At 34.9% G+C, this 13,745-nt stretch overlaps 1 protein-coding gene across 2 annotated transcripts in view; it reads right to left on the bottom strand.

Annotated features, from left to right (window-relative positions):
- LOC106134310 (protein gustavus) overlaps positions 1-13,199 on the bottom strand; it is a 48,552-nt gene extending 35,353 nt beyond the window's left edge. Inside the window, exon 1 of one of the 2 annotated variants that reach the window (XM_060948756.1) lies at positions 12,947-13,199. Coding sequence is in view for 1 of the 2 variants with exons in the window: in XM_013334325.2 (XP_013189779.1) it covers positions 5,426-5,493 (68 nt within the window). In the remaining variant the exon portion in view is untranslated. Of the gene's footprint in view, positions 1-5,425; positions 6,170-12,946 lie in introns of those variants that run through there. The other variant, XM_013334325.2, reaches the window with a different exon arrangement.
- Positions 13,200-13,745: the final 546 nt, after the last annotated feature.

Raw genomic sequence — 13,745 nt, 5'->3', positions numbered from 1 at the left:
AATATAAAAAAGAATAAGACCACTCTATCTCTTTCCCATGGATGTCGTAAAAGGCGACTAAGGAGACTTATATACTTGGGATTATTTTTGTAGGCAAAAGGCGAGCGACCTGTCATTATTTTATTCTCAATTCCATTTTTAAGTCATAAAGCTGTCCGTGGCCTGTCAGTCTTTTCAAGATTGTTGGCTCTGTCTACCCTGCCAGAGATATATATATGTGTACTACAGTTATAATACGATAAGTTCATGAAAGGCAATCTTAAGAATAATATAAAGGTTACTAAAGTGGAGTATGTATTCACTGTTTTACACGTGTTTGATTACGAACAAAGGACGGTGATATTATCTTTTGTCTCGAAGCGACGTTCAAACGAATCAACGATCTGGTTACATAAGTATTCTGTAACTAACACCATGTGCTTTGATTTTGTAACATCACGTAAGTAACTGGTAGGAGATAAGGATCATATACTACAATACATAAGAATTATGCCTGAGTAATGATGGGTAAGATTCTTATGCAAAAAGATGGCAAAAATAAACCTGAATAGACGTAAATACAATATATTTATTAATAAACATTATTAAGAGAATAGATTTTCATTTTTGACTTTATGAAACGTATAGGTATACTTATTTTGATGATATTTGGCATTCGAAACAGACAGAAAGACAAAAACTACCTTTTTCTTTTGGAAAGTACCACGGAGAAGCCCCGGGCAACAGCCAGTATGTATGGTACAAATCTAAACATGTGTCATAATTTGAGAGGTTTTGCCCCTGGTTGCCCACGTACGCACAGACAAAGAAGTTCGCACGGCCTTGCCGTCGTGTGGCGCTGGCAGAAGGCTGACGAACGCGGAAACGCCTGGCCGATCACTGACTGCCCCGCCTACGAGGGCCACAATTATCATGCTGATTCTCAAATCGTACACAAAACAGCAACTCAAACCGAAAACCATAATAATTTAGAAAATAAAGACAAACTTAATACGCTTTAAAATTCCTACATTTCGAGTCATTCAGTTACAGAAAATTAGTTTATTTGTGCTTGATTACTATGTAGATTTTGATGGTTTTGTGTTATAATGCTAAAGTAAAAGGATAAAATATAAGATTTAAATATAATCAACATACAGTTAATAACAACTTATGCAAAGCCCATTGTCGTGACCGCCAAGTAAATCAAATTAAGATGTCATTATTACATTGTTCGTAAGCATAACATTACAAAACTTAAGCTAGAATAATCCTAGCTAGTTTTGAATTTTGATCGAAGAACACTAAGAGCGTACAGCGGGTTTGTATAAATTCACGACCCGTATCAAGCGCGATACCCCCGGATAATGGCTAGGGACGTAATTCCAGCAATAAACAACCTGCTATTTGACCTTATTCTAGAATTGTACTTATATACGTCAATGGTTATCTTAAGAACCTTCACACAAAGTAATATCATTTAAGACATAAGTTTTAAAATATGTGTGAACGTATTGACGAATATAATTACGAGAATGATCGATTATGATAGTCGTCTTTCGCACTCATTAAGAGGTATTTTATTAATTTCTACTGGTAAAATGTACCAACTAGTTAATGAAATACTAAAAATACTTCCAATATTATCACAGGCAATTAATTTGTTAATAAAAAAGCGACAAATTTATGAAGTGTAAGATAAGATCATTCAATGACTAAGGGTTAAAAATTAGAATTTGAAAATTCTCCAAAGTATTATTTGGTGGTTGGTAAATTGGTTAAAGTGAAACCAAGCAACTGTTCTTTAATTTTGGAGTAATCAATTCGCGAAAGGAATTCAAGTAAGTGATTTGATGGATAGGCTATAAACTTGGGATTCTTCTTTTAGGCGATGGGCTGGCAACCTGTCACTATATGAGTCTCAATTCCATCATAAAGCCAAACAGCTGAACGTGGCCTATCAGTCTTTTCAAGACTGTTGGCTCTGTCTACCCCGCAAGGGATACAGACGTGATTATATGTATGTAAGTATGTATGTATTTGATGGATAACTAGTGTTTTTAAAATACATAAACAATCGAACGACGATATTTGTGGCTAGTTTACAGTTAGTCAGTTTTCCCTACTCTTGTTGGTGTTCTGTAATTTAGCATTTCTTCTATTATAAATATTAGTATAGGGGCTCTGATTCTTTTTAAAATAAATTAGTATTAAAATAAAAATTGCCATCTCTTCGTCATGTGAATTATTTAGATTAAACTTAAAATAACAGATAATTCTTCAAACTTTGATGCTCGTAAAACCGACATAGATAATGTGCACCACGTTCGTAATATACTAAAAGAATAATCCAATCATCTGCGATGAAACCCAGTTTCAGCATGCAAAGTAACTTAATCAAGTTGCATATTGCTAGGCCGGAAGTTAATCAATTAAATTTAGTACGTGGGCAATGTATGGAAACCTATGTTTAAAAGAGGTAAGCTGGTTGAACCATTATGTACAGTTAATAATTTTAAGTTGAACGCAGAAACTAAAAAGTCTGCATCGGAGTTCTTTATGTAATTTTCTAAAATCTTGAAAACCCCAATTTTCAGGTCCTAAACCAATGAATAGAATCACACATATAACGCTCTTTTAAACTTTACCTGTGAGGTTGTTGGGTATAAGGCTGAAGACGGAAAGATTGCTGCGTTATTTGCGAACGGGAGAAGCGTTCCAGTCCGACAAGTCTAGTGTCTCTCAGTCTTTCTCTGGCACTCCACACAAATGTTTACATGCTCACACAAGTACACTGAACTCGGTTGAAATGTACGCGGTTCGAGGAAACGCGCGGAGAGCGGACGCCGATCCCTTTTATGTGAATGTTAAATGTGAGCAAAGGCATTACATTAACATTTTTTCGAACCAGTTCATTGAGTAAAATTACTGTTAATATACACAAATTACTTGTCATTAGAGAACAGGCGAAGTTTTGAAAGTCACATGGAATTTTGAGTTTCTAATTAATGTTTAACAAATGCACTTTATCGAATACATTGTTCAATAAAGTGCAACAAAATTATTCTCCAGGTAATGGAATATGGTAAGGATAAAGTTTGTCCTCATAAATTATTATGCAAGCACATTGAAAAATAATTGAAATATGTAACTTTTATTATTTGTACTATATATATAGTCTGTGTAAATAGTCCAAGCCAGCCAGTCCGGTATCGCGTGCGTTTTCTATGGTTTAATTTATAAGTACCAAACAATAAGTGTAACAAATGACATTAGAATCAATTTTCGCTTTCCGACTTCAATTATACCAAATGTTTTCATTACGAATCTTGGTTTAACCAGACCTAATTTGTTACTTCATTGTTAAGAATATGTACATATAAATTACAAATCGTTGATCGATGGGTTAAGTTTTCTGAAAACATTCAATCTAAACATATACCTTACGTCTAAAAACCAATCTCTTTACTCTTGAAACCATGACAACAAAGTTGATAAGAAAAATAATAACAAAATTCATAATTTAGATAGCGAAACCTAGAAATGCCAGCAAAATATTTGATCTACATTTTAGTTTGGTAGCTATCTACTGTCCGACCAAGAGCGTCGAGAAAATAGTGTATTTTCGTTACATTGGTAACCGGGGACGTCGACTAGACGCTACAACTCCTGGGGGAAAGCAGATAGATTGCCTTTGTAAATACGATGCCGTCTCATAGATACAAGTTAAACCCAAAACTATTTGTCTTTACAAAAAGATAAAATTGTCATAGTCGGGTTGGGTTTGGAAGAGTGATTGAATAGTTTTATTACTGCACAAAAAGGAAATTTTAGAAAAATGGTGTTCAGAACATGGGTGGCATAACACTCTTTTGACAAATTATAGCAGTAACTTTATTATTTTTAATGAAAAACAAATCTTTTTACCATAAACCACAGTACGTGACCAAATTACAGTTTGAGTGTATAAACTTAATTACTTTTACGCAATGGATAGCAATCATCAAAAAAAAAAATTGAATAAATATAGATGAATATATTTCAGACACATCAAACTAAAATGAATAATGTAGACTAACTTAAGAGTAATTAAAAAATAAATCTGATGTATTTTTAATATGATTATTATCATGAAGTGATAACGCAGGTGCGTTATTCAATCAATGCTAATAATAAATCAGTATTATTTTTATTTTTATAACGAAATCACAGGTTTTGTTTTTTGATCATATTCATCAAGGAATGTTAACTGTGGATGAAGAAATCATAAACAATTGTAAATCGGACCTTAATTTCCCTCGTATCACACAAAGGCATTAAAACTATGTTAAAATATATATTTTTCTTTCATATTTGGAACGAAGTATCTTATAGTAAATGCACGTACGCCCAGCACGACAATTTATTATTCAATTTTGAAGCATTTCAACAGATTTGACCTACGAAGGGAATTTAAATTCGTTTATTCCGTGTTAAAGTTGACTAATAAGGAAGTTTGAAAAATGATGAACTTGAATCATATTAATTGTAGTGACTATGTCTGTAGACTGATGTTAATAATTATATTCAAGTTCTTACACGAGGAAGATTCTTATTCATTTATGAGGATATATTAATATGTTTACTTATTAGAACGACACGATTGGTCAAGTGACATTGAAAATCATTACTTGCCGTTCCGGTCGTATATTATCCATAACTACACATAACGTCTAAATGAAAAATAATAGAATAATTTTAAATAAAGATAAAGGTTTGCAATTCTTGTATGATTTTTACTTTATAATGGTTGAAAGAGGATACATAAACAAACGTTACACACAATCATAAAAATTTGCTTTTACTTCCAAAGAAACAAGTTGTCTTTTAATAAGATTTCTTAATACTAAAGTAATAATTAAAAAGTTTGCTTAGAGCTTATGGTATACAAATTTTGATGACATAATTTACTATTTAAGTTCTTTTGATGATCTTCGTTTTTATGTGCTGGGTCCTAAACTTGCCACAAGTAACTTCGGCTCGCTGGTTAAGGTATAAGTTCACATCTTTTTTTTTTTTTTAAACAACGTGGGTGGTCTTAGGGTGAAACAATTTATTTTAATTTTGAGATTCCATTGGGACGTCCGTTCAGTTTCTACATGATATAGGAGTAAATAGGACCTATGATTTCAGGTTCGTTTGAAATCAAACTTATACACATGCACGCTTTCTATATTCTTTTTTTTTAGAACGATTACAGTCTTGTGATACCGACCACTTTAGATAAAAACACAAGACAAGTAGTCGGCTCGAGTGGAAATAGGACCATTTTATCTTCCTGTCCTCCTTTTCCATTGAGAACAACTACCTATTTAAATAATCTGTTATGTTATAAAAAAACTAGGGCGAAAGATCATATATAAATTTTACAAACAAGGAGAGACATATAAGGTGTAAGGTGTGTTACCTAGTTAGCTCAAGGGCTGCTGGCATTCCAGTCGGGACAAACCACCAGGGCGGCAGCGGTGTGCACATCCGCTGCAGCGGCGTCCACACGCTACCATACACTACACCTGGGTCCCCTCGCCAAGTCCAAACACCAGTGTCACATTCACTTACACAGGGAAAACCAGCGCGCCAATGTCAATGCAGAGTCATGGTTCAGCGCCTTGATTGACCTGATTACAGATAACGGTGACGCAAAATCGTTTGCCAACTTCGTCTTACGCAGCCTCGAAAGATAAAGCTTTCCGGTAAACGATTTAACAAAAAATGATTGTCAACTCAATAAACTAATTAAAAGATCGCGGAAACGAAGGAGAAGGCACTGCCGGTTATTTCGAAAACAATAGAACTGTAGAATCTTTACTTGTGAATATTAATATGGGAGAGCAAGGATATAAAAATATCAGAGCAATAAAACTGCCGAAACGAGAGTAGTATTTTTCAACAAACTTTAGGGGAGTCAATAATTAGAGGGAGAGACTACGACTGAAGTGAATAAGGGTTGTTATGGCAGTAGCGTAAGGGTCGATAAACTTTTTATTTAGGGCCACCGGTTGAGGTCGGGCGCTTTGCGTGCTTAGGGATTCAGTCTGGAAGGGTAGCTGAGAACTGAGTGGTATATTGGTGCAAAGGGCGGCGACTGGCGAACATGTGAGTATAGGTTCGCGGGCGCGTGTCGGCGCGAGGCGCTCGGCCTGTTAGTCGCTCGGTGTGGGACTGACGTCTGACAGTCGCGGTTCGCTCACAGAGCGCCGCGGCGCCGCCTGCGTCCACCCCCGCGTACCGCTGTGCCATGTGCCAGAGCCACCCTGTGATAACCTACCCCTGCCATCGAAAAACCAAATCTGACGAAATTCATCATGGCATGAAAGGTTTCTCTGATGCCGATCAAACATTTTTTCTTAGAGTTAATAATAGCTTCTGACATTTGCGCGGAGAGAGACAAAGATTAAATAGGTAATAAGATTCGTGATAGGAAATCTTGCAACCATCAATCATACTTTTTGTAAACTTATTAATACTACCTTACCAGATAAAGATATCTCTACTTATATGATTTTAAATTGGATTTGCCAATGCAACCATGGTATGGTAATGAGTTGTAATAATAAAAATATTAAAGATAATTCTCAAACATATGCCTAAAGCATATTAGCAGAATACATCGCTTTATGACTTCGATGAAAAGCTATTTGGACGATTTAATATAAAATCAAGCTAAAAAGAATTGGAAGGCGGAAGTGCAAATAAACAGAATCAGACCCTTCCTAAATCGGACTCGAAAGTCAAAGGATCATTCATTGTATTAAGGTGTTTGTTTATCAAATAGACAAACAATGTCAAAAAGTAGCTCTTTGTATACTATAAATAAAAATGAACGACACTAGAAGCAAATGAACTAGTAAACAAGTAATATTCAATTACTATCGTCTGAATTTGGTTGTTTAAATAATTGTTGGTAATGGTTTCTTAAAATCAGAATTAAAAGAATTTGCTTTTGAAACATACATATCATTACGTCTATATCCCTCGTGGGGTAGACAGAGCCAACAGTCTTGAAAATACTGATGGGATAGAAATACGGAACAAAACACGCAAGGGAAACTCGCTCGTGCTTTACCTGTTTATGTATTTTTATTTTAGTATTGTTTGCTATACCCGGATATTTTGTTAGTCCAGAGAAGTAACGAAATAAGTGTCGAAGTAACAGAGACAAATACCAGAAATATGAAGATGATTTTGATTGTGCTGATCAAGCCTTTTTTGTTGAAAATTATAATATCGCTTTGTGTTTGTGTTTAAAACGGCAAGTTGCCAACTTGGCTCGAGATTTTGAATTTCTTATTTTGTATCTTATTTTCTAATTTTATAAAAAATAAAATTTCAATTTATATTTTATAAATTTAGTGCCAGGGAACTTTCAGGCTTGTAATTTACACTATATCATTGCGTTGTACCAACGATCAAGATCAGATGTCATGCCGTGTGGACAGTCATCTGCTGAATTGCCAAAGCATCATTTATCAAGCAAAAGTGGAGTAAGGTTTGTTAATTTAATTGAGACAATTAGCTAACTGTCGCGGGAACCTCCCTTCAAGCAGAGTAAGTCAAGGCAGTTATTGATAAGATGCGAAACTTATCGTGCAACACGTCAATAATCATTTGTTGTTTGATTAACTGCGATGATAATAAAGCAATCAGGAGACTTGCGAGAACTTTCTTAGGCTGCAGTGCCTAGAATCACTAGTAGGTTGGGTAACAGCTTAGTGTGGTCAAGGAATTGCGCTCCCATAGAATTTTCGAGTAAACTGGTAATTCGTAATCAAAGACTATCTGCCCATCCTTACTTTCATAGTAAGGATGGGCAGATAGTCTTTGATTACTGTTAAAAAATTACTATTACTTTTTATAAATTTCGATTAAAATACATCGATCGTTGAGTTTCTCTGCTAGGCTCGGGTCGCCTCGCCTGACATGTTAATCAAAAATAAGACTTACTAAAAATGTGTTGTGTGAAAAAGTATATAATACTAACCGCTTTTTAGTTAGTTTAAATTGACCTAATTTCGTCCAACAGAAGTTGTATGTGAAGGCCTGCTAGTGTCATTTAATGTAACGGAAAATTACCGTGTAATTAGGTAATATGGTCGCACTGATTTGCAAATTGTTAAATTTTCTTTCTACGTTATCATCATGAGTGATTATTAGTAATTCTCAAAAGTTAAGTTCGTATTAAATAAAAAGCAGGATCTCCTAGACTTGACATGGTTAAAAAAAGGACACTATGTCATTTAATATGAAACAATGAATAATACAAAATCAGGCTTTTTGGATTTTACTTTGATTGTGTGTCTTACAAGAATGTGTGATGCGACCTCAGTACTTACGAACACTTTGGCACCACAAGGTGAAATTTGGTACTAGTGAGTGAATGGTTCTACAGAATAAGGATGATAGAGGACATATGACCAACGAAACCTTGGTTTTACGTTGGTGCTGTCAGTGTTACTATTGCTCAATCTCAGCATAATTCAAATGCGACATTTCTGTTCCGCGTCTTAACTATTTTTACATGATGATTTACGTTTTTATTAACCTAAAGGTTTCATGTAGTGAATTGTACGACTTGAACGTTGAATGGGGACGTTATGAAGAAAGAGTTCCAACAGAAATAAAAAGATCAAAGGATCATGATGATTTCTTTGAAACGAATGAAACTTGGCAAGTAAAAAGATGTGGTCTCTGGGTACACCTTCGGGAACAAGGCGTGATATTACGAGTATGTATGTATGAACGTTGAATGCAGTAGGTAAGGCGCTGTACACATCTTCACAACCTCGGGTGTCTTAGCCTTCAAGTGTTGGTGCGAGTGACGAGGCAACATTGCGAAAGTCGACAATGCCGTACGTGACCCGCTTGCAGACGGTTCTTACTGAGACTGCGTTTTACAATTCAGTTTCCTCTTCACGTGTGAAACAGTTTGATTTAGCTTGAAATTAAACTATGAGAAATGTTAACATAAATATTGCGCATTAATTTTAACTTTGTACAAAATACAAATGTATAGCACAATTGGCATTATCCACCAGCCAACCATTGGGTCTGAAAGAGAACTTTAGATGCGCTGGCAAGTTACTGTAAGCAATTTAAATAGATCCTTGTATTCTTATCCGCTAACTTTCCAAGCCTTCCAATGATTTCTGATACTGTTTGCACCGTGAAAGTTTCTTTGACGTTAAATTTTATGTAAATAATATCTACGATAGATTTTCATCATAAATCGGAATGTCTTATGAAATTCGATAGGCACCACCTTTATAATATTCGCATTCTAAGCGAATATTGCGCTCTATAAAATGGAAGGTACAGTAGATGATATCATAAGAAACAATTGTGTACAGATTATAATTACAGTCCCTTATGGGTTCTCCGCGTTTGTTAATGGGTTCGGCGGTAACAATGCGATATTACGACCCACTCGGGAACCTACACAAATGGCGAATTATGTCCATAACTCCGTACACAAACAAACAAGCGCTAACGCCTGTGGTTTCAGATGGTATAATGTTCTAAGTAACTGTACATATATACTGTCGCATGCATAACAGGCATCAATGAGTGTGAGTGTGTGAGATAAATAAACCTAGAATTATTATCATTGAATTGTCGTCAAGTTCTACAGACTACTTTATAAAGACATCCAATTCTGATCCTTGAACAAGACACGAATTCTCATATCAAGGAAACTAACAATGGAGCCGAGTCAATAGGCAGTGGTAGCAGAATTCATTCACTAAGTCAATTAATCATCATCAAAATGGCAACTTGATAGGTCCAATGCCCACAGGAATCGTGTTGCGGAATCTTATTAAATATCTCTACTTCACTATTATTGTTTGCCATTGTAATAATTGTTCATTAATAATCTGTTCTGACAGTAGTTTGGTGTGATTACGTGTTGGGTAAATACTATGCCTAAGATTGGATATTATTAATAAACATAATTGAGCTACCTACGATTTTATTATCTACAATTATTATGTCAATTAGAAGCTTAATGGTCAAATCAATTGAATATATTTGATTTTGATAGGTCCAGATTTAAGTGTATACCTATAAATTATTTATAGCAATACTGGTGCAATTTTATATGGGTGTAAACAATTATTCAAAACTTTTTAAAAAACTGAACAGTTCCGAAAAGTATTCATCTTTGTCGCCGTACTTGTAGTTATTTTAATGCTTTTGAACTCCGCCGATGAAGGAAATTGATGCGGAAGAATCCTTCTCCACGAGCCTAAGTTGAATGTCCTAGACAATTCAAGGCCTAGAACAGCTGGTCCTCCGAGTCTCTGTTGGTGACCGTCGAACAGTTCAAGGGCGTCAGGTGAATGCCACCAGGCAAGTTTTTTTACGATTCGCTTACGTGATGACTGGTCTTATAGAAGCCGGATGAACATAGACATTCACTTCTAAAGTTATAACTAATAACATCTTAGACATTTGCTGGGTAGAAAAACACGCAAACGCTCATTTTATTAAACATTTAATCTTTTGTAAGTAAGACTTACATGTTTGTCGGTTTTAAATAGTTTATTCGCTTTATTCCCTGAAAAGAGACGAGGAAACAAAACGTTAAGATGGTATATGCCGTGTTGTACAATGATATCTTAGTCACAGCTATCTTAACATGACTTAAACACAAAACTCTTTTACTTTTACGCTATAGAAATTTTTCTGGCGTGAACTTAACGAAAAATAAAGAAAAGAATTTCTCGGTAAAGATAACAAGTTACACCTGCAGGGAGCCCGAATAACTAGCTATAACTAGGTAAGAGCGTAAAACCTTTGTTCTTTCTCGTCCGAAGCCCGTCGACTCCACGAAAAATTTATCTTTTTACTTTTTGCTGAGTCGCTCCCGGGCGACCGACCGAGCAGGTAGACAGTTGGCTGAATATCATTTCTCGTGTGTTTATTTTCAAAGGAAATATGGAATGCAGCAGACCATTAAATAGTCATATTGAACTTATACCAAGATTTGTAACAGATGTGTAGTGCATGTAGCAAGTAGTGAACCAGCAAGATTTAGATGGAAAACGGATCAGCAGGATTACTAAAGAAATATATGTGGATACAGTGCATTAACTTAAATATGAATAATTAAAATGATCAACCAACTACTTAGTTAAAGAGTATTTGCTGTAACAGACATGTGTTTAAAAAATTTAGTTAAATAATTTGATTTGAACATGACGTTCTAATGATGAATTCTTATAATCTTAATATTTAATGAGAGCATACCTTTGAATTTTGCCTCGAGTATACTGCTAACATTAAAATTAAAGTACCTGCAAATAAAAGAAAAAGTTAATAAATACAAAATAAGTTGAATTATCTTTCACTGCATCTTGTCACTTGCTTTTTTCATGCATAAATTAAATAACACTATTTTCCTGGAGAGGTGGGCAGAGACAATATCTTTCTATTTCCACAATTCCCCCATAACTATTTTGAATAATGCCTGGCTTCTTTACTATTTTCAGTGGCAGTATAATAAGTTATTTGTGATAGGGATTTCTCTCATTTTGATATGGTTGTATAGTGCTGTGCAATGTTATCTAACCATCAATATTCATTAATATAATCATTAGTCAATCACTTAGTGTTGCACCACATTAAGTTTGCAGAACTGTCAGAAGCGGTCAAATCTCTGGTGAAGCAAAATTAGCACCTATTGCACCACAAGACCACATTAGTCAGTGTCCTATTCAATTATTCCAAAAATGTCACAGCTCTTAAAAACATACCTTTAGTTGCATCTTTACAAGTCACTTTCAAACTCAGGGTCCAAACCCAGTTATCTGACCTCCACAACAAGCCAAGCCTATAGTTTAAAGTTTTGTATAGATTTTCTACCTATACATATATCACCTCATTCATAGGGACTAAGTAGAAGTTACACCCCTTCCACTTGCCACAAACAATCCCTAAGTACATTTTTTAATTTTTGTCAGGACATCCCTAACATATTCACAGTATCCTATAATCTTAAAATGGACAGGTTTGGAGTGATTCTATTCTACCTCCCTTGCCAGGGGCTAAACTGTGTACCTTAAGCAGACAATTATTAAATTTTAAATGAATAACAAGTTATGCCTAGTAAAAACCCATAAACACATTAAATCATGGCCTGTTTATTGCTTGTATCAGTTCCAATAAGGTAAATAAAATAATATTTCCTTATGTCTGCAACAAAATATATGATTTATTTCCTTAAGGTTTTTAATACATAAAAACAGATGTTTTATGAATGAACCCTTGATGCTTGTTTCAGGGTTAATGTTCTTTTTTTAATGAGGCTTTAATCACTTGGAGAAATTTAATGTTAATAACTTTTTTACATGATCAAGTACAATTCTATGCTTATGCAAAAAATGAATGCAAGATTGATGAATGTCAATGAAGCAATAGAAGAATGTAGGGATCTAGAAAACTGGAAAGATGTACTAGCACCCTGGCACTGTTTGAATCTCAATTCTACCATTAAGCCAAACAGCTGAAAGTGGCCTATAGTTATCATGGAGTAAGAAGGCACCAGTGATGCTGGGTTGGTAATAAATATTTATTTAGCTTTCTGAAAAACAAACCTTTGACAAAATGTTACTATGGAGACAACTAGTACCTAGGTACTCTCGTCTCATCTAGATGAGTCCAGAGGGGAGAAACATTTTTTTCAATCTAGTCCAAGCACCCCAGAACACCCATCTAATTATAATACGTTATCGACCCATGTGCGCAGCGCTAACTTTTTTTCTTGGTAGGTAGGTACCTTCACTCTCATTGTGGAAGTAAACAAAAATTGGGATTTCTATTGCAAGTATTGAATGTAAGTTCATTTTATACTCAAAACTTAATTCGTCATCGATTCCTTATTAACATACAAAGTTCAAGCGTCCGTAGAAGCAATGAAAGCAGTTTATACCTTCGTTTTCGTGACTCCACGGTGCCGCTTTAGTTTCCCAGGAAAGATTACAGTTATTCACAGCACTTATCATCACAATACTATATAAATTGTTAATTAACTAGATCTACCATAAAAAGTAAATTATTCAGATAATTACTAGACCAACTTAAAATACACAAGCGGGATATTACAAGCAGGGGATCGGGACATGACACAAATCACAAAACAAACCAATAGAAAAAGAGAAGGAACAAAACGAAGTGCGTGACGCGCATGCGTTCAATACTTTGATCTGTCGGTAAAACAGTGTATTATTGTTTTTCGTCAATAATAGTGATGCGAATATGCGGTACAAAAATTGCATAAATCCACTAAAATGAAACATTATTTAGACCAACTTATAAAAAAAACTTCCTCCTGGCTCGGTACCATCCTCATTACTCTGGAAAGGAGTCCGGGAGCCACAATATTGGATAAGATGCGTCAGTTTTTACACGAAGCGACTTCCATCTGACTTCTTTCACCTTTGCAGAGGAATTTACACCAATATTAGATCATGGTTCTGGTTATGCATCCCGTTGACTGAATGTAGCTTTCTCACGATGTTTTACCTTACCGTTAGATCATTGGCTAGTATCAAACCTTGTACGAAACAAGTCTTCGAAAATAATCATTGGTAACATGGTGAGGATTGAGGATTGAGCCCATCACGCATTTTAGTAGGTTTATATGCTAATAATATCTGCTGTACATATATATTTACAATAAAGGCACTTGGGCGTAAATCACTACAATAAGTTATAAAAAAAAATTAATA

This window comes from Amyelois transitella, chromosome 17, assembly GCF_032362555.1.
Source record: "Amyelois transitella isolate CPQ chromosome 17, ilAmyTran1.1, whole genome shotgun sequence".
NCBI lineage: Eukaryota > Metazoa > Arthropoda > Insecta > Lepidoptera > Pyralidae > Amyelois > Amyelois transitella.
Note: the sequence above shows the minus strand (reverse complement) of the source record. Positions and strands in the feature narration are given on the sequence as shown.